Genomic DNA, 21,853 nt, shown 5'->3' with positions numbered 1-21,853 from the left:
AGAGCTATCCAGTATAAATAAAGTTAGTTTAGTTTAGGTTTCCTCCTGTAGTAACACTGGATCAATAAGAGATGATCATTACTGGACCTCTAGGAAGAACAGTTTAGAACTGATAGAGCTATCCAGTATAAATAAAGTTAGTTTAGTTTAGGTTTCCTCCTGTAGTAACACTGGATCAATAAGAGATGATCCTTACTGGACCTCTAGGAAGAACAGTTTAGAACTGACAGAGCTATCCAGTATAAATAAAGTTAGTTTAGTTTAGGTTTCCTCCTGTAGTAACACTGGATCAATAAGAGATGATCATTACTGGACCTCTAGGAAGAACAGTTTAGAACTGATAGAGCTATCCAGTATAAATAAAGTTAGTTTAGTTTAGGTTTCCTCCTGTAGTAACACTGGATCAATAAGAGATGATCCTTACTGGACCTCTAGGAAGAACAGTTTAGAACTGACAGAGCTATCCAGTATAAATAAAGTTAGTTTAGTTTAGGTTTCCTCCTGTAGTAACACTGGATCAATAAGAGATGATCATTACTGGACCTCTAGGAAGAACAGTTTAGAACTGATAGAGCTATCCAGTATAAATAAAGTTAGTTTAGTTTAGGTTTCCTCCTGTAGTAACACTGGATCAATAAGAGATGATCCTTACTGGACCTCTAGGAAGAACAGTTTAGAACTGACAGAGCTATCCAGTATAAATGTTAGTTTAGTTTAGGTTTCCTCCTGTAGTAACACTGAATCAATAAGAGATGATCCTTACTGGACCTCTAGGAAGAACAGTTTAGAACTGACAGAGCTATCCAGTATAAATAAAGTTAGTTTAGTTTAGGTTTCCTCCTGTAGTAACACTGGATCAATAAGAGATGATCCTTACTGGACCTCTAGGAAGAACAGTTTAGAACTGATAGAGTTATCCAGTATAAATAAGTTAGTTTAGTTTAGGTTTCCTCCTGTAGTAACACTGGATCAATAAGAGATGATCCTTACTGGATCTCTAGGAAGAACAGTTTAGAACTGATAGAGCTATCCAATATTAATAAAGTTAGTTTAGTTTAGGTTTCCTCCTGTAGTAACACTGGATCAATAAGAGATGATCCTTACTGGACCTCTAGGAAGAACAGTTTAGAACTGATAGAGCTATCCAATATTAATAAAGTTAGTTTAGTTTAGGTTTCCTCCTGTAGTAAAACTGGATCAATAAGAGATGATCCTTACTGGACCTCTAGGAAGACCAATCAATATTTACCTGTTCAAGCAATTGTTTCAGCTTCGTCAACTGTTGTTGCAATTGGCGATTGTGATCCTCCAACACTTTGACACGCGATTCATGACGTGATCTGTGCTGACGTAGCAACTTGATCTCGTTCATGACGTCATTCTCACGATCTTGTCCCGAGTGAGGATCGTCGCGACTCGTCGTCAACGATTTTAACTGGCTGAGTTCTTCCATTAGGGTTCTATGAGAAAATTAAAAACATTTAGAAAAGTTCACGTTAATTTTCTTAGCGATTATCACAGCACGGTTTATCTACAGGGAAGAAAACGGCCTTTCTGTTAAATATGGAATTTTTGGGCACATAAAATAGTTTCTTTCATACTTGTTTTCATCTTGAAGATCAGTGATCGTCTTGTCCAAATCTTCTTTTTCTTCCTGGGCCAATTCCATCAGAATTTGAGTCGGGCTTCGCGGCTGCTAAATTAAAAATAGATATTCCAATATTTAAATACATTACGATTAACTTATTAACTGACATTACTCTTCTACTGATGAGTAAAATCATCTGGCATTAGACAGAGTACAGTACTAAAGTAGGCCACATCTGGGTGCATTGCAAGCTAATGGGTTAACAAGAGACACTGACAGATAGTTTTGTTAACTTATTAACTGACAGTACTCTTGCACTGATGAGTAAAATCATCTGACATTAGACAGAGTAAAATACTAAAGTAGGTCACATCTGGGTGCATTGCAAGCTAATGGGTTAACAAGAGACACTGACAGATAGTTTTGTTAACTTATTAACTGACAGTACTCTTCCACTGATGAGTAAAATCATCTGACATTAGACAGAGTAAAATACTAAAGTAGGTCACATCTGGGTGCATTGCAAGCTAATGGGTTAACAAGAGACACTGACAGATATTTTTGTTAACTTATTAACTGACAGTACTCTTCCACTGATGAGTAAAATCAGCTGGAATTACACAAAATACTAAAGTACTCACATTGGTTACTGCATTAGAAATATTTACAGCCTATTTGAAACAGCGCAGTCTATGTCTTTTAATAGCATTCTCAGCTAAACAAAATCTTATATAAAACGCACGGGAAATCTAGACTTTATGTACAGTAAAATATATAAATGTAGACGAATTTTGAACAAAATGAACGGCAAATTTCTCGATCAAAACTTACATTAGCAGGAGTTCCTGGCTCGAGGCTAGAAAACACATACAAATGAAATATTAGCAATAGAATACAATTTCGTAAAGGCGTTTTTTCGGATAGGATAACCTAATATAGAAATTTGCAATAGGTTCTCACTTGCGGTTGGGTTACGACATACAATATAATTGGCTGCATTTGGTGAAATATTTTGTATAAAAAGCTTGTTCGTGGCATAGCAGCAGAACAAAACCAATAGGCTAGGATTTTAACTTCGTGCAGAGTTAGTATGGGTTTATCATTTTTTAATGTTGAATTTTGATATCAAATTTAATACATACATCTATGTTTTTGAAAGGAGATCTTTGTGGAATGATCCTTACTGGACTTTTAGGAAGAACAGTTTAGAACTGATAGAGCTATCCAGTATAAATAAAGTTAGTTTAGTTAGTTCCTCCTGTAGTAACACTGGATCAATAAGAGATGATCCTTACTGGATCTCTAGGAAGAACAGTTTAGAACTGATAGAGCTATCCAGTATAAATAAAGTTAGTTTAGTTTAGGTTTCCTCCTGTAGTAACACTGGATCAATAAGAGATGATCCTTACTGGACTTCTAGGAAGAACAGTTTAGAACTGATAGAACTATCCAGTATAAATAAAGTTAGTTTAGTTTAGGTTTCCTCCTGTAGTAACACTGGATCAATAAGAGATGATTCTTACTGGACCTCTAGGAAGAACAGTTTAGAACTGATAGAACTATCCAGTATAAATAAAGTTAGTTTAGTTTAGGTTTCTTCCTGTAGTAACACTGGATCAATAAGAGATGATCCTTACTGGACCTCTAGGAAGAACAGTTTAGAACTGATAGAACTATCCAGTATAAATACAATAAACCTAGTTTTTATATCATCAGATAATATATTATCAAGTACTATAATTTGATGATTAGGGTAGGTTTTAACATACAATTATTTATTTAAATTTTACGTTTATTTAGGAGACAAACACACCTCTTACAATACCGCGCGATAATTTTATGCTCATCAAAATCATCGTTGCTGCCTTTACTGAAATTCAAACGTAATCACATTTAAGTTTGAGTACCATTAATGTAGAAACATTTTACATCTTACGTTTCGAAGAAATAATAATCTTATAGTTAGTATATTAATGTATTTTAATTGAAAGAATATATAACAACAAAATTTAGTCAAATCAAGAGACAGAAATGGAGTTATATGTCAGCAATATTAATTCAATGCGATTAACTTAGGTCGTTTTTTAACACCGAAAGTTACAAGGTTAATCTTGGGAGTGCACATTTTCAGAAATGCCCGAAGTGTTGGCGACAGTTTCCGATACCTCGGCTGTTTCCTATGTACATTTGGGGGTATTTTCTACATCCCTACACATCTCTACATATCCTTACCTCTTTCCTTTCTTCTGAGGCGTCTTGAAACTCCCACTGCCTTCCAAATCAGCGAGTCTGGAAGAGATTTAAAAAAACTCTTATTTGAAGAAATCACGATATGTTTTGAAACGAGAAAGCCGTTATAGAGATCAGAGCAACTGGAGCGCTGTCTCACCAAAGATCCCGACCGGTACCCCCACGTGGGATTAATGTCGTCATTCTTTACAATACCTGTTTGCAAACATGCCCAACTTGTTGTGCATGTCCTGATTATGACTCGGGGGTGGTGACTGAGGTGTTTCCAGGTTCGTTCCCTCCATTACTGTCTGTACTGGAAGATACCCAAGATGTTTTGGCGGTTTATTCTTGTATTTCCGTGGCTTCACCTTGTTCTTTACGACTTTGAAAAAGTCCTTCACATCCTCCGGGCCGGTTGTCTAAAAACACATCGAAAATAACAATGAAAAATGCCTTTAACGAGATCTGAGGATTCTTGAAAGAAAATCCTACTGAATTGTTTTCAAAAGCCCAAAACTGAAACTGATTTGCTGTACTTTCGACCAAACAAAATGATAATATTTTCTGTTAAATATTCGCTGTTTGATACTTGGGTTAAAATATTTCGTGAAAGTTTTAAATCTTTGGGAAATTACACAAAAACACAGTCGTTTAACTATATATTTCACACATTTTTTCTCTTCAAAATCAAGTTTTTAAATAACAGCAAAAATTTCTGACTTTCCACACAAGCTTATAGAAACTTGAAGACGTTTTAAACATTCCCAAACACACACGGTAGATTTATCGGATAGAATAGACGATATGTTGATGAAGGCAAGTATTTCTTACCGAAAGGCAGTACTGATGCATTGGATGTGTCACGTAATGGTTACGAGAAGTTCGCCCAGAGAAGAAACAGCTTTGACAGACATCATAGTTGAAGCATTTCAAACATCTGAAGCGTAGTCCAACTATTGGGTATTCTTTACAGATCTGGCATTTCGATTCGTGTTTAACACTTTCAGCGCTCGCAAGACGATGAAGAGTTGGGATCCAGATGACGCTCTGAGGCTCCTTTTCAAGCCAGTCCAGGAATTGTTGACAAGTGATGGAGTCGGGTTTCTTAGCCTAGAAATGAAAAGAACACATGATTTTCTCCTGTAGTAACACTGGATCAATAAGAGATTATCCTTACTGGATCTCTAGGAAGAACAGTTTAGAACTGATAGAGCTATCCAGTATAAATGAAGTTAGTTTAGTTTAGGTTTCCTCCTGTAGTAACACTGGATCAATAAGAGATGATCCTTACTGGATCTCTAGGAAGAACAGTTTAGGTAAAATTTCATGGTTGCTAAAACTTACTCGTTCAAAACAGCTTCGCACACTTGGTTCAATATTGCTACCACCGAAGGCTGCCGCTTCGCCTAGTTGTTTTGGGATCTAAACGGATATCGATAAATATATTAGCCAATACAGTATATAGAATATGAATTAAAAAATAACGCTGAATTATACATCTGTAGACTTGACTGGTGATAAATGGAACAAAAAAGAGACACATGCCTGAAGTTGGTCATGTAGTAAGAGCCCAAGTTTCTTTGGCGAGACATGGTTGGAAGAGTCAGACACGAGAGAGAATAGATCTAAAAGAAAATTTTTAACAATGTCAATTTTAGTATCAGGGCAACACAGTTAATCTAAAGTCGTTCAAGGTGAGATATTTACATCTGTATTTCTCGTCCAGGGGTCCTTGAGACATACTGATCAAGCCAACTTTGAAGGAGAGTTCACGGATCTTCCCAATACGACCACTAAAAATATTGTATTAGAGAGATGTCTATATTAGAGAGAGATGTCTGTATTAGAGAGAGATGTCTGTATTAGAGAGATGTCTGTATTAGAGAGATGTCTGTATTAGAGAGATGTCTGTATTAGAGAGATGTCTGTATTAGAGAGATGTCTGTATTAGAGGGATGTCTGTATTAGAGAGATGCCTGTATTAGAGAGATGTCTGTATTAGAGAGGTGTCTGTATTAGAGAGGTGTCTGTATTAGAGAGATGTCTGTATTAGAGAGATGTCATTATTAGAGAGATGTCTTTATTAGAAAGAAGTCTGATTGACTGCGATGTAACTACCTGTCATAAACATTCAACAGCCAGTTAAGACTGAGATCAATGGACAACGGAATATCAATGGCTTCCTTCTCTTTCATATCCAGTTTATCGAAGATGAAAGTCAACACTTTGACCATCTCGGAAACACCAATAATATCCTCATGAGATCCGTGCATATTGTGACGTTCTAATGCTTCAACCACAACGTTCTTCTCTACCATATCCACTGAAAAAAAAACAAGGCAATGAATTTTGAAGAAAAAGATCCGAAAGAAACGAACTGAACTTCCAGCGCTAAATAAACACTATACTCTGATAAGTTTAGTTAGGAAATGAATACGGCGTAACTTACGGCCAGCGGCTTTCTGGATACACCTTAGTTTCATAGCTGTTCTATAAGCACTCCATCTAATATCATTCAACTCCGCTAAACAATAAAAACAAGATTATTATTAGCAACGTTTTAATCGTACAAGGCATTAGCAATTCGTATCTGGTTGAGTCTAATGATTCAGTCACGATGATAAACGAACAGGGCCGTAGCTAGAAGCTCAATTGGGGGGGGGGGGTTGTATATTCATATATCCGTCTTATGCCCGTCTGATTTCTTTTGTACGCTATTGTTCCTACGGAAGATAAACATGATTATATGAATATACACCCCCCAATTAAGCGGTCTAGCTACGGCCCTGTAAACGATGAGGCGTTGATAAAGATGGACTTTTCTTTGCGAAAAATTGGTTGAAAAGCGTCTTAATTTACAGAGATTGTTCGTATCAGGTCTGGGTGGATGTTATCGAAGTCATGTTGTATATTGTGGTGACGTATACTTACTTAATTGATGGAAAAGATCCGTCATCTTCGGATGATCCCATTGTGTCGTTTCCGTTTTGTGGCTGATAAACACAAATACACAGATATACACAAATATTTCGGTAAACGCAAATAAACACAAATATAAACACGTAAATAAATTGTGAATCTGAGAAACGTTGCCCTAGGGCCGGTTGTTCGAAAGACGTTTAGCTTAAATGGTGGATAAGCCAAAGTTTAAAAATACTCTCATAGATCTTGTGAATGACTGAACCTGCTTCTTATGCATTCAATGTGTACTTTCATTGAAAATTAAACTATTTACATCAAAATATTTCAGCTCAGTTGTTCAATAAATAGATCATTTTGTTTTCCATTGCGAACTTATCCACCGTTTAAGCTGAACGCCTTTCGAACAACCGGCTCCTGGTTTCAAATTATCAGGTTGTTGAAGCCGTTCATTAAACTTTATTCTCATGGGAAAAGTATTTTATTACAGTGTTGAAATATATTCTTAATGTTCGCTACAAACTTACTTGATATAATAGGGGACCTTGTTTGCAGATATGGCTCTTTCCCAAGGACGAACGACACTCGCTGTTGAAGAAATGAAGGATAAAATATTGAAAACCATCCCTAGGACTATTGTGTTAAAACGTTGTGGGGTGTAAGACACTGTCAGATAGTTTTATTAACCTAGACAGTGGAAGACAGTGAGATACAGCGAAGTACAACACAGTACATCACAGTACAAGAAACTACATCGCAGTACAACACAGTACATCACAGTACAAGAAACTACATCGCAATACAACACAGTACGTCAAAGTACATCGTAGTACATAACAGTACATGGCAGTATCTCACGGTACATCGCTATACACAACATTACATCACAGTACAACACAGTACATCGAAGTACACTACAGTACATCAATGTACATCGTAGTGCATAACAGTACATGGCAATGTATTTCACGGTACATCGCTGTACACCACAGTACATCACGGTACATCACAGTACATCACGGTACATCACAGTACATCACGGTACATTGCAGTACATCGCAGTACATCGCAGTACATCGTAGTACATCACGGTAGATCACAGTACATCACAGCACATCACAGTACATCACGGTACATTACACTACATTGCAGTACATCGCAGTATACATCTCTGCACGACAGTACATCACAGTACATCGCTATACACCACAGTACATCACAGTACCACAAAGTTCAACACATTACATCACAGCACATCACAGTACATTAAAGTACATCAACGTACATCATAGTACACCAAAGTACACCACAATACAACACTGTCAACGCAAATTTTCGCGGTGATTACCTTGCAGAGGTTCTTGTGTGATGTTCATATCATATTCAGTGATATTTTCTTGGATCGTGTTTTCACGGTTCAACATCTTCATTTGAAGTTCCTTCCAGCGTCTGTGAAGATCATCCAGACGGTTTTGCCAGGGCGAGGGTAGAATCACATTGCATCGTCGCAAGTTATTCTCCACGCCATCTACATCATCAAACATGCCTTGTAATGGGGAAACGATCGTGTGGAAACGCTAGAAATTACAAGAGAATGGTTACATTCGATAGAGCTATCCAGTATAAATAGAGTTAGTTTAGTTTAGGTTTCCTCCTGTAGTAACACTGGATCAATAAGAGATGATCCTTACTGGACCTCTAGGAAGAACAGTTTAGAACTCATAGAACTATCCAGTATAAATAAAGTTAGTTTAGTTTAGGTTTCCTCCTGTAGTAACACTGGATCAATAAGAGATGATCCTTACTGGACCTCTAGGAAGAACAGTTTAGAACTGATAGAGCTATAATTCAAAATACAGTACCTTCATATTATCAGACTGGTCCTGAACAACCTCGATCGTAACAGGTTTCCATTGATTGCTGTAATTCTCAGCTTCCTGCAGTTTTCCATCAAGATCTCGCATGTTCTTCTCGAGAAGATTAAGCAACTGAAAGGTTGGAATTTGAGAAAATGAACACAAGACTTCATCAAAAGTGACTTACTGTAGATGAGCTAGAAAATCACCCCTCGAAAACCAAACAAGGTTTACTATTGATACTTAATTCTTAAATTATTTAGTATTTTATACCCGTAGAGCTTCGTCCAATGTCTTCTGCCAAGCGTCGCTGTTCTTAGCGAGTTTTGGCCAGCGATCTCTGATTGCACTGAGTTGAACGCGAAGGTTATCAGCAAGATGAGCCCGCGATGGCGAGGCTGGGTGTGCTGTGTCATGAGTCTCTAAATGACGTTTTCCCGACTCCAAAGTGCGGTCGATGACCAAACGTTGCATGTTCATCTTGTTCTTGAATGCCTTAGTGGATCAACGGTAGGATTTAGTCCATAATGTATCTACAAACAGTACATCTGCCTCTCTAATACAGAGATCTCTCTAATACAGACATCTCTCTAATACAGACATCTCTCTAATACAGAGATCTCTCTAATACAGACATCTCTCTAATACAGACATCTCTCTAATACAGACATCTCTCTAATACAGACATCTCCCTAATACAGACATCTCTCTAATAGAGACATCTCTCTAATACAGACATCTCTCTAATACAGACATCTCCCTAATACAGACATCTCTCTAATAGAGACATCTCTCTAATACAGACATCTCTCTAATACAGACATCTCTCTAATACAGACATCTCTCTAATACAGACATCTCTCTAATACAGACATCTCTCTAATACAGACACCTCTCTAATACAGACGTCTCTCTAATACAGACATCTCTCTAATACAGACATCCCTCTAATACAGACATCTCTCTATAACAGACATCTCTCTAATACAGACATCTCTCTCTAATACTGACCCTCTCTCCAATAACGGCCCTCTCTCTAATACTGACAGCCCTCTCTAATACCAACACCTCTCTCTAATGAAACAAACTTCAATCTTAAAGCGTCTCACCTGGTGAGCATCATTCTGTACATTAACAGTCTCGAGGTCATTCCCAACTGGTTTCTGAGCCTCCAGCTGCTGTATCGCTCGTTCAATCCAGTCAACAATCTCTTGTAAGTCCAGGAACAATTGCCGCCATTCTGTCGCCCCGCCATCCAGTTTATCACCAACATCAACTGACCGCGCATTCAAGCTATTCCAACGATCGTTCATATCATCCAGTTTAGATTGCAGTGCAGTGAGCACCTCGCCTGGGGCGAGATCGGCCATAACCACGTGACCATTTTCATTCAGAGAGGCGAATGTCTCTTGATGTGAATTAATATCACCTTCCAGGGCCTAGAGTTGATTGCAGAATAGAATATATTTTACCTAGAGCGGGAATAGAGTGTAATTTACCGCTGTATTTTTGGTGTTTATGAAGTTTCAAGCCGAAAATCTATAAACACTGGTTTACAATTGTGTATTTCTGTATCGCTATCAAAGAGAAAACTATTGAATAACTTTAAAAAGTTCAATTTTTCTTCTGAATACGCATTCTGCAATCTTTTGACAGCTCATCATACACATCTGACAGCTGTAAAATGGCCATTTTGAGGCTTAAAGTATACACAAGGTTATTAACTCAGACGATTCGTTTTTGCCGTGTGCAAGCTTCAAATCTTCTGTGAAAGACATATTTTGTTGAGTATTTATAAAGCTTTTTTCTCACCAAGTTTGAAGCCAAGAAGCATTGAGCATTGCGGCCAAAGTCTCATCAATTTACTCACAAAAGCCTTATCAATTTAGTTCAAAAGTAGTCACAAAATTTATTCCCTCGTGTGGCCCTCTAAGTTTACATTGGAAACTTGATAATATAGTGGAGTATATAGCATCAAATGTGGTATAACAACTGCCTAAATTATGCTAAGTTGTTTGAAGACGCTGCCACGCTGCTCCCTGGTTATAGTGGAGTATATAGTCAAATTTGAGGGGTTTATTCATAATTATTTCTAGGGACATCATGGATCTACAAGAGTACCTTCAATTCGTCCTTTAGCGAGCTCAGATCTGGTTGTTCCTCTGTGGCGGCGGCATCTACGGCACTATCCAGCTCAGCGATCTTAGACTCAGCCGAAGTGAGCCACGTTAGCGCTGATATCATGTTTTCATGGAATTGTACCAGACGAGTCAGCATTTCTTGTAATTTATCCTTTCTCTCATCACAACTGAAATAAAACAATTATGTTCGTAGTTAATACTACAGTAGAATTTACAGCAATTGAGATTATCTTTGCGTCCCAGGTACTACAAATGTGATTATACTAGAAATCTCTCAACACTTAAACCTTTTATCTGCTCTCTATCTAAGACCCTGAATTTATGAACGCTGTCTTAGACTGGAAATTCAAAGTTTTCTATACAATCGTAATCAACATTGGTCAGTTAGGGTAAATCAATTATGATTTTTGGCACTTCACTCGATGTCGGTAAATTGTAGAGGTTTAAAAGGTCTTAATTTCGAGTGGAATTATACACACTTCAAATTCAAGCCAGGAACAGCTGATGGAAAAATGAGTCAACTATAAGTCCTCCAGCAGGAATCGAACCTACGCTTTTGCGATGCCGTTGCAATGCTCTTGTCACTAGGTTACTGAACCAACACTGATGGTCAAATACACGTCTTGCTCTAAGGATCTTACCGTGAGGAAAGCTTGTTATAGCGTTGAGTATCGCGATGTGAGGTTAACCTGATGTCGCTTGGATTGTGTTCAGGGAATTCTCGTATCAATTCTTCACCAAGATCGTTCAATCTATCCACCCGAGGACGCCAGCTTTCCACCTCCTCACGGAAGCTCTGGGGAATACAAAACAAAACTCCGTTTAAACTGGATAACTCTATCAGTTCTAAACTGTTCTTCCTAGAGGTCCAGTAAGGATCATCTCTTATTGATCCAGTGTTACTACAGGGGGAAACCTAAACTAAACTAACTTTATTTATACTGGATAGCTCTATCAGTTCCAAACTGTTCTTCCTAGAGGTCCAGTAAGGATCATCTCTTATTGATCCAGCGTTACTACAGGAGGAAACCTAAACTAAACTAACTTTATTTATACTGGATAGCTCTATCAGTTCTAAACTGTTCTTCCTAGAGGTCCAGTAAGGATCATCTCTTATTGATCCAGTGTTACTACAGGAGGGAACCTAAACTAAACTAACTTTATTTATACTGGATAGCTCTATGAGTTCTAAACTGTCCTTCCTAGAGGTCCAGTAAGGATCATCTCTTATTGATCCAGTGATACTACAGGAGGAAACCAACTCACTTTATGTTCTTGAAGAAGATCTTCAAGTTCAGCGACAGTATTTCCAGTGGTTCGTTCTGCGTTATTCAATCTCTCCTCAGCCTTTGCAAGCCATGCTTCAAGCTCGTTCTTAATCTGTTCATATTGCCTCCAAAGATCCCACATCAAATTAATCCTGTTCAACCAGTCGTTCGACTGTTGCTGGACGTTATGCCAGTGTTCCTTGAGGGACTGGATCTGGTGACGTAATATGTTCTTATGCGACTCGTTCTCAGTCTCTTCCTCCAGCTTGAAGCTCATCTCCGAGATATCATTGAGAAGATATTGCTTCCCCCGAAGTTCATCCTCAACAGACTTAACAAAAAGAACAGATTATAATAATACATTGATAGTACGCGCGTGCTGATTGGTCGAGAAGCGTGTTTCTATAGCTGTATAAAAACGCGGGAATTTTCCCGCCGAAATTGACAAGCGAAGAAATGTAATGAGAATTTGTAATTGAATCGAATTATAATATTTGTACAAAATCTTTTAATAAAAGAAATAGAAAACATTTCTCCTGTGTTTCTATACAGTTATAATGTGAGCCTAACATTTGAATAATTTTGTCGTATATTTCGGTCTAGTAAGCAGAGTATTAGTGTTAATATAATTGTAAACAAACTTATAATCAACCCATAATAGTTACTTAAACAAATAATTACTTATCAACACGTTATAATGCACCTGTTTTTGCTTGTTCGTTAGTCTCTGCATTTCATCAACATTTCCCAGCATAATTCTTTGATTTTTGATAACATCCTCAACCAGAGACAGCTAGTCGTGTAATTCAGAAACTGCCTTGTCAAATTTAGGCCATGGTGTCGTTTTCTCGTCTGTAACAAAGCAAAGTTAACAAAACTATCTGTCAGTGTCTCTTGTTAACCCATTAGCTTGCAATGCACCCAGATGTGACCTACTTTAGTATTTCACTCTGTCTAATGTCAGATGATTTTACTCATCAGTGGAAGAGTATTGTCAGTTATTAAGTTAACAAAACTATCTGTCAGTGTCTCTTGTTAACCCATTAGCTTGCAATGCACCCAGATGTGACCTACTTCAGTATTTTACTCTGTCTAATGCCAGATGATTTTACTCATCAGTGGAAGAGTACTGTCAGTTAATAAGTTAACAAAACTATCTGTCAGTGTCTCTTGTTAACCCATTAGCTTGCAATGCACCCAGGTGTGACCTATTTTAGTATTTTACTCTGTCTAATGTCAGATGATTTTACTCATCAGTGGAAGAGTACTGTCAGTTAATAAGTTAACAAAACTATCTGTCAGTGTCTCTTGCTCAGTGTAATGGTCAACAACGAGAGGTCAAAGCATACAAAAGGAAATACAGTGAAAAACAACCTCACCTCTGTATATAATTCTTTACATTTATTTTCAGCGTTTATTTCCCCAGCAAACGATGTGGTTGGGACACTTTTATTAAAACTATAAAAAATTTTATCATCGAGTAACCTCAAAACCTTCAAAGCTTCCTAGAAAGTAAACAGAAATACGCTTTCAGGTCGTGTGAATATCAGAGACACTCAAATATTTTCCTTCGTCTTGTAAGATTGAACATTTACAGGCAAACGACGAATATATTTGAGCATATTATGCAACAATTTAGACCATCATATTATGAATTTTATCGGCTCGTTTTTTGAGGATCAAAAACAAACAAACACTAAAATATTAGTTATAACATGGAATCGAAGAATTGGTCTTTAGGAAAATGCATTTTGTTTAGCGATCGTGTTATTTTCTGACCTTGAATTCGGTGAAATCTTCGCAAGACATTTGAGATAATTCTTGTTCACCTGCACCAGCCATGTTGTCCACGTGCCTTGGAATTGCAGGGGTACGTCAAGTAACAATGAAAATTGTGGATTCACAGGTTGGGTTAGGTTTCCTCCTGTAGTAACACTGGGTCAATAAGAGATGATCCTTACTGGACCTCTAGGAAGAACAGTTTAGAACTGATAGAGCTATCCAGTATAAATAAAGTTAGTTTAGTTCAGGTTTCCTCCTGTAGTAACATTGGATCAATAAGAGATGATCCTTACTGGACCTCTAGGAAGAACAGTTTAGAACTGATAGAGCTATCCAGTATAAATAAAGTTAGTTTAGTTTAGGTTTCCTCCTGTAGTAACAATGGATCAATAAGAGATGATCCTTACTGGACCTCTAGGGAGAACAGTTTAGAACTGATAGAACTATCCAGTATAAATAAAGTTAGTTAAGTTTAGGTTTCCCCCTGTAGTAACACTGGATCAATAAGAGATGATCCTTACTGGACTTCTAAGAAGAATCGCATCTGGGTGCATTGCAAGCTAATGGGTTAACAAGAGACACTGACAGATAGTTTTGTTAACTTATTAACTGACAGTACTCTTCCACTGATGAGTAAAATCATCTGACACGAATCGATTAGGAAAAATCTAGGTTTATAAGCCTGGACCATGCAGTTTGACCCATTCACTTAGCATACATAGCTCAGTGCGTTATACTCCAGTCCCAGTTCTCCCTCTCAGCTCGAGATATTTTGAGATTTATTTGTGGAAACACCGCAGCAAATTCCAGGAATTCCGCACAGCAAATGACGCATTTTATGCAAACACTTTATAAGGAAGAGATATTTGTCTTCATAAAGACATAAACTGATCATTTTGGAGAAGATTTTCAGAAAATACAAACACTTCTTCATCTTGGTATAAAAATAAAATACAAACTATTTCTTGGTATAAAGCATCATTTTCTTCGAATTCATTTCCATATAATGAAACAAGAAATTCCTACCAACATAAACACAACCAATTGCAAGTCAGTATTTCAATAGGAGATGCTGAGCTTTTGTCAGGAGACAATAATAATAATATAATTTTTTAATACCACAAATTCCTGTTCACAAAACACTCTTTAAACACTCACGGAAGAGATATTTCTCTGCGCTTCTCAACAGATAATTTTGCCGTAGCGATTTGAGAATTTAGAAAATACAAACACAGACATCTTCAAGAACGAACACTGTATCTATATTCAGTCTATACAGCGAGGTTTATACTACAGAGCGACAAACAACACAGAACTTGCTTTATTATTACGACACAAGAACGACGTGAAATATGGCTTCATATATACAAGGCTACGATGAAGAAAGGTTTGTGAACCAAATCGATCGAAATTTCCTCTGTCAGATTTGCTTCAATGTCTTGAAAGAGCCGGTTATGTGTTCGAAAAACCAGCATTCTTTTTGCCGTTGTTGTATTACGAAACATCTGGAAAATTCTCAAACATGTCCAACGTGTGCTGATGAACTGACCGTACAGACTTTGGCCGAAGCACCACGAATTGTACAAGATTTTTTAAATGAATCGAAAATTCGTTGCGTTTACATCGACAGAGGTTGTCAAGAAGTTGTAGAAGTACAGCATCTTGACCGCCATGAAGATACATGTGGATATACACCAGCCGTTTGTACAAACCAAGGCTGTGGTTTAATTGTCAACAAGCGTGATCTTATTCACCATGAAAGTGAAGTCTGTGAATTCCGAAAGTTGAAGTGTCACTCGTGCGGAGAAATAACCAAAACTTTGGCAGATATGGAGGAAAGAATGGCGAAGAATAATGCAACAATTGAAACTAAAATAACAAATTTAGAGAAAAATGTTGCCACTGTTGCGAATAATATGGAGAAAAACACGGCAGATTTAAAAGCAGATTTAAAAGCAGATATGGAAGGAAAACACGAAGCGGTTAACAACAAAGTCGATGGATTGAAAACAGCTTTGGTCAGAGCTTTTGATGAAATGAAGGACGTTCTTATCACGATGGAGGGCAAGATAGAAGAAAACTCAAGAAAAGTAAGAAATAGACCAAGTGGTGATATGGAGAATATAATTGTTCCTGGAGGTGGAGGAACTAAGTCTGTAGAGATGTTTAACTGGCGCGAAAGAAAATGGTCGCCATTACAATCAATGGCAAAGAATCGTTATGGAGCGACTTCATTTATTTATAACAATCATATGACTATAGCTGGGGGTTGTGGTGGGTCTGACATTGTTGATGATATGATTAGAATGAATGTTGACCCAAACTCTGATCTCTCAACACACTGGAGTGACTGTCCTGTTAAACTACCTGATAAGTTGGAAAACCACAGCAGTGTGCTGTATAATGATCAGTTGATAGTCTCTGGAGGTGGTAATGGAAATGGTTCATCTGACTTGATCAGAGCAGTCCAGCTTGTTCCTCCCTATACTGTGAAGACCTTATCAAGAATGCCAGAACCAAGACAATATCACAGGATGGAAATATTTGATGATAATTTGTTGATAGTTGGTGGAAGAACAACTGACAATTACAAAGACAGCCTCAGCAGTGTCGTACTGTACAATATAAAGAATGAGCTGAGACAGTTGTCACTACTGCCGTATGAAGTGAGTGATATGGCAACTGTGAGATGGGGAGACAACATTGTTGTTATTGGTGGCGCTGACAAACATGGCAAGGCATTAGATACAGTTATCATTTACAATGTCAAGACAGAACAAAGTCACATGCTGCCACCAATGAGATGTAAGAGGAAGGGATGTACTGCAGTTGTTATTGAAAACAACATTGTAGTCCTGGGAGGGTGGGGTAAGGGAAGATACCTGAAGTCAGTTGAAGGTTTCAACTTTGAAAGGTATTCTTGGGAAGAACTTCCAGAAATGTCTGAAGCAAGATGGCGGCACACTGCTGTTGTTGTGTGAACAATATGTAAGGTATTAAGTGAAAACTCCTAACATATTATGAACAATTGAAATGAACTATAAGATTTTCACAAAGTTATGGAAATAGATTGTAGCATAACTAGCATTCTAAGTTGATTGTCAGACATATACTGATTTGTAGATCAAATAAAAGAATTCAAACAATAGGTAGGTGCATGAGTGAAAAAATTTGATTAAATATTTTGACCATGTTGGATCAGAGTTATTAGTTTCTATTAACTGTGGTTTGGATTTGAAAAATTCAACTTTTCTAGAAGCATAAATATTTCTGGGAGGAGACATAAAATGAAAGGGTAAACTTACGATGATTCAGAGCATGTGATGCAGGGAATATTTCTGATGTTAGATTTCAACATTGATAATGGCGCCTGTTCATCTCTACCATGATGTTCCCCACATTTGAAATAAAATTCCTATGAAAGAACTAGAAGTTTTAAATTTTTTTTCAACAACCTGGTATGAATTGTCTGCATTCATGATTTTACTCATCAGTGGAAGAATACTGTCAGTTAATGAGTTAACAAAACTATCTGTTAGTGTCTCTTGTTAACCCATTAGCTTGCAATGCACCCAGATGTGACCTACTTTAGTATTTTACTCTGTCTAATGTCAGATGATTTTACTCATCAGTGGAAGAGTACTGTCAGTTAATAAGTTAACAAAACTATCTGTCAGTGTCTCTTGTTAACCCATTAGCTTGCAATGCACCCAGATGTGACCTACTTTAGTATTTTACTCTGTCTAATGTCAGATGATTTTACTCATCAGTGGAAGAGTACTGTCAGTTAATAAGTTAACAAAACTATCAGTCAGTGTCTCTTGTTAACCCATTAGCTTGCAATGCACCCAGATGTGACCTACTTTAGTATTTTACTCTGTCTAATGTCAGATGATTTTACTCATCAGTGGAAGAGTACTGTCAGTTAATAAGTTAACAAAACTATCTGTCAGTGTCTCTTGTTAACCCATTAGCTTGCAATGCACCCAGATGTGGCTTACTATTGTATTTTAGGTGTGATAGGTGAATAACTTAGAGCTGTTTTTCCCTGACAGTTTGTATTGGATTCACATTATCCCTGCATGCGGCCTTTGATCAATACATCATCCCAACCATTTGGACCCTTGCAAGAAACCATAAATATTGTGTAAACAAGATGTTTGTTGACATTCAAAAACTTTCAAAGCAAGCTTGTAAACAAGTTGTAACAATGTCAACATTTTACAAAGTCTAAATATAAATCTGCTGCAGATGTTTTACAAGTTGTTTATAAGGAAACAGTAAATACCTGTGATAGAACAAAGCTTCCTTCCTTGCAATTTGAACATCGACATCGCAATTTTCCTCGTGTTAGTTTCTTGCAAGTTTTACAATAAACAAAGAAGAAACTTTGCTTGTCTGAAGGCGGATTTCCACTTACAGCGAAATCGTTCGCTGGCGAAATATTTGCATATTTTCTTTTGAATTGAGAGCACTCAAGTCGCACTAATTTATTTATGCTGTTTAAATTCAAAAGAAAATATGCTAATATTTCGCTAGCGAACGATATCGCTGTAAGTGGAAATCCGCCTTGAGATGAGAGAGTATGAAAAATATGGATTATTAAAGAAACCCTGGTGTTAGAAAGAGCAGGGTTTTATATTCAAGCTGATCTGATATGGCGGAAAAGGACTAGTAGGACTAGTTGTCATATAAAAATCCATTTCTCGATTGAAACAACTTAATATCTCGTGAAATATACTTCATTTCGGTTTCAAATTTCTATCACAGCTATAGTTCTTATAACTAAACATAATCGCAAAATTTTGAATGGTTTCATCAAGAATGATAAAAGATATAATCGATTAAACACTGCAGAATGGATTTCTATTTTCACAAACTTTCTGAGCGCTGATTGGCTGAAATATGAGCGCGAGATCACCTGACCATTGATGGAGTAATTAATAAAAGATTAGGAGGGTGAGATATATTATAAGACCACAGGTAGCCCGCTATTGGATTTGCTTTTAGTTAAATATTAAATACATTCTATGCAAAACGACATGAAGTGTCCCTTCCTTCATTCACTGCTGACATATTATCGCAGGCGCCAATTCGTGCGGTGCAGTGTAACCTTTATGTATATATTAATATAAGGTTGGCAACTCTTTGTCGTATTTTCACATGTACGAATTACATACACAAACTTACACATGAAAATACTCGTACTTAAACACAAAAATATACACAAAAAACTAAATCTATGTGGGAACTGATTCTTCTAAAACATTCCCGAAACATTTGTTTGTCTTTAAAGCCATTGCAAATATGTGAAATTTACGAAAATACAAACACTTTTTGGTTTAATTTTTTGAAAAGCCGTCGGGATCCCATCACCCTGCCCTACGTCACAGCAAACACGCAACATGATTGGCTTAGTTTTGAATTTTGAAATTTGTTTACGTTAACGGGATTCAACCAGCCAATCATGTTGCGTGTTTACTGTGACGTAGGGCAGGGTGATGGGATCCCGACGGCTTTTCAAAAAATTAAACCAAAAAGTGTTTGTATTTTCGTAAATTTCACATATTTGCAATGGCTTTAAAGACAAACAAATGTTTCGGAAATGTTTTATGAAAGTCAGTTCCCACATAGATTTAGTTTTTTGTGTATATTTTTGTGTTTAAGTACGAGTATTTTTATGTGTAAGTTTGTGTATGTAATTCGTAAATGTGAAAATACGACAAAGAGTTGCCAACCTTATATTAATATATACATAAGTTACACTGCACCGCACGAATTGGCGCCTGCGATAATATGTCAGCAGTGAATGAAGGAAGGAGCACTTCATGTCGTTTTGCATAGAATGTATTTAATATTTAACTAAAAGTAAATCCAATAGCGGGCTACCTGTGATAAGACTTGTAGGGAGGGGTGATGGAGAAGGGGGGGACTATAGAAAGTTGAATCCTGCCTTGGAATTGCAGGGTACGTCAAGTAACAATGAAGATTGTGGATTCGCAGTTTAGGTAAGTTTTCTCCTGTAGTAACACTGGATCAATAAGAGATGATCCTTACTGGATCTCTAAGAAGAACAGTCTAGAACTGATAGAGCTATCCAGTATAAATAAAGTTAGTTTAGTTTAGGTTTCCTCCTGTAGTAACATTGGATCAATAAGAGATGATCCTTACTGGATCTCTACGAAGAACAGTTTAGAACTGATTGAGCTATCCAGTATAAATAAAGTTAGTTTAGTTTAGGTTTCCTCCTGTAGTAACACTGGATCAATAAAAGATGATTCTTACTGGACCTCTAGGAAGAACAGTTTAGAACTGATAGAGCTGTTCAGTATAAATAAAGTTAGTTTAGTTTAGGTTTCCTCCTGTAGTAACACTGGGTTAATAAGAGATGATCCTTACTGGACCTCTAGGAAGAACAGTTTAGAACTGATAGAGTTATCCAGTATGAAATAAAGTTAGTTTAGTTTAGGTTTCCTCCTGTAGTAACACTGGATCAATAAGAGATGATCCTTACTGGACCTCTAGGAAGAACAGTTTAGAACTCATAGAGCTATCCAGTGTAAATAAAGTTAGTTTAGTTTAGGCTTCCTCCTGTAGTAACACTGGATCAATAAGAGATGATCCTTACTGGACCTCTAGGAAGAACAGTTTAGAACTGATAGAGTTATCCAGTATGAAATAAAGTTAAGCCCAGGTCAAACGAGAATGAGAGTTGATGAGAGTTGAGAAGCGAGAGTTCGCACGAGAGTTTTCCAAACTCTCGATGCGACGGTCAAACGAGAATGAGAGTTGATGAGAGTTGAGACTTGAGAACGAGAGTTGATTACCGCGCACGTAGGCGTAGCAGGGACTAGGAACGAATTTCAATGTAAACAAAGCTTTTATGCAGTACAAATTTTGAATTTTGCCTTCTTGCTTTTCCTTCTCACGAATACACTATTTACAGTTGTCAAAAGAAATTCATGACAAGGAAACGCAAGAAGGCAAAATGTCTTTTTCGGCTAAAAGAAAGTCAGCATTGGTTTTGGCATTGAGTCTTTTGTTGGACGAAGAAGAACAGCGAAGATGGAAGCGAGGGAAGACTCGACTGTGGATTAAAAGACGGAAAGACAGAGGCTATTTTGCAAATATTATTGACGAACTGAGAATTGAAGACACCCCAGGGTATAGAGAAATGATGAGAATGGATTATGAGCAGTTCAAAGAGATTCTTGTAGCAATTGAACCGCTCGTGACAAAGGTCCAAGTCCAAGGTGGTCACAAAGTCATACGTCCAGCGGAGAGACTTGCCCTCACTTTGAGATACCTTGCTACAGGCGAGTCATTTTCATCCTTGCATTTCCAGTTTCGCATAAGCAAGGCGGCTGTGTCGTATATAATACAAGAGGTTTGTAAAGCCATTTATTTTACTCTTGGTCGCATTTACATGAAAGTTCCTTCTACCAAAGAAGAGTGGTTGATAATTGCTCGTGAATTTGATGAGAAATGGCAATTTCCCAATTGTATTGGTGCTGTGGACGGAAAACATATGGTCATCCAGCCACCTACTGATTCAGGTTCTCACTATTATAATTATAAACATACCCATTCTGTGGTTCTCATGGCAGTAGCTGGTCCGAATTATGAATGCCTGTTTGCTGATGTTGGAACAAATGGTCGGGTAGCTGATGGTGGTGTATGGAACAAGTGCTCTTTTCTGAAGTCGCTAGAAAGTGGTACATTGGGTGTACCTGATTGCAAGCCACTGCCCTTTGGACAAGAATCAGTGCCATATGTTGTTGTTGCAGATGATGCTTTTGCATTACGGTCCTTTGTAATGAAACCCTATCCACAGAAGAATCTTACAGTGGAAAGGAGAATATACAACTACAGGTACGTTTTCTCTTGACAAGGTAAGTTCTCTTATATATCCAACACAACATCACAATTCCATTTTGACTTTGTATAATCATCCCTCTCTTCAAGACACAGCAGGGCAAGACGCATTTCTGAAAACTTGTTTGGGATTCTGGCTAATCGTTGGAGGGTGTTTCTGTCAGTCATACCACTTTGCCCTGAATTTGTTGA

At 37.4% G+C, this 21,853-nt stretch overlaps 1 protein-coding gene across 11 annotated transcripts in view; it reads right to left on the bottom strand.

Moving 5' to 3' along the window:
• LOC114537661 (dystrophin-like) overlaps nucleotides 1–21,853 on the bottom strand; it is an 88,692-nt gene that overhangs the window by 736 nt on the left and 66,103 nt on the right. For 3 of the 11 annotated variants that reach the window (XM_028558747.1, XM_028558757.1, XM_028558763.1), the window contains 19 exons: nucleotides 10,717–10,903; nucleotides 9,705–10,034; nucleotides 8,869–9,090; nucleotides 8,602–8,727; nucleotides 8,088–8,316; nucleotides 7,267–7,327; nucleotides 6,752–6,813; nucleotides 6,270–6,344; nucleotides 5,939–6,143; nucleotides 5,528–5,613; nucleotides 5,366–5,445; nucleotides 5,165–5,242; nucleotides 4,652–4,930; nucleotides 4,034–4,239; nucleotides 3,821–3,877; nucleotides 3,402–3,458; nucleotides 2,420–2,444; nucleotides 1,602–1,696; nucleotides 1,250–1,460 (listed from right to left, as the gene is read on the bottom strand). In XM_028558747.1, coding sequence (XP_028414548.1) covers nucleotides 1,250–1,460; nucleotides 1,602–1,696; nucleotides 2,420–2,444; nucleotides 3,402–3,458; nucleotides 3,821–3,877; nucleotides 4,034–4,239; nucleotides 4,652–4,930; nucleotides 5,165–5,242; nucleotides 5,366–5,445; nucleotides 5,528–5,613; nucleotides 5,939–6,143; nucleotides 6,270–6,344; nucleotides 6,752–6,813; nucleotides 7,267–7,327; nucleotides 8,088–8,316; nucleotides 8,602–8,727; nucleotides 8,869–9,090; nucleotides 9,705–10,034; nucleotides 10,717–10,903 — 2,671 coding nt within the window. The remainder of the gene's footprint in view (nucleotides 1–1,249; nucleotides 1,461–1,601; nucleotides 1,697–2,419; nucleotides 2,445–3,401; nucleotides 3,459–3,820; nucleotides 3,878–4,033; nucleotides 4,240–4,651; nucleotides 4,931–5,164; nucleotides 5,243–5,365; nucleotides 5,446–5,527; nucleotides 5,614–5,938; nucleotides 6,144–6,269; nucleotides 6,345–6,751; nucleotides 6,814–7,266; nucleotides 7,328–8,087; nucleotides 8,317–8,601; nucleotides 8,728–8,868; nucleotides 9,091–9,704; nucleotides 10,035–10,716; nucleotides 10,904–21,853) is intronic. The other 8 variants (XM_028558754.1, XM_028558748.1, XM_028558756.1 and 5 more) reach the window with 8 other exon arrangements.

The sequence above is a fragment of the Dendronephthya gigantea genome, unplaced genomic scaffold (assembly GCF_004324835.1).
Source record: "Dendronephthya gigantea isolate DGI-Jeju-01 unplaced genomic scaffold, DenGig_1.0 000161F, whole genome shotgun sequence".
Classification (NCBI taxonomy): Eukaryota; Metazoa; Cnidaria; class Anthozoa; order Malacalcyonacea; family Nephtheidae; genus Dendronephthya; species Dendronephthya gigantea.
Note: the sequence above shows the minus strand (reverse complement) of the source record. Positions and strands in the feature narration are given on the sequence as shown.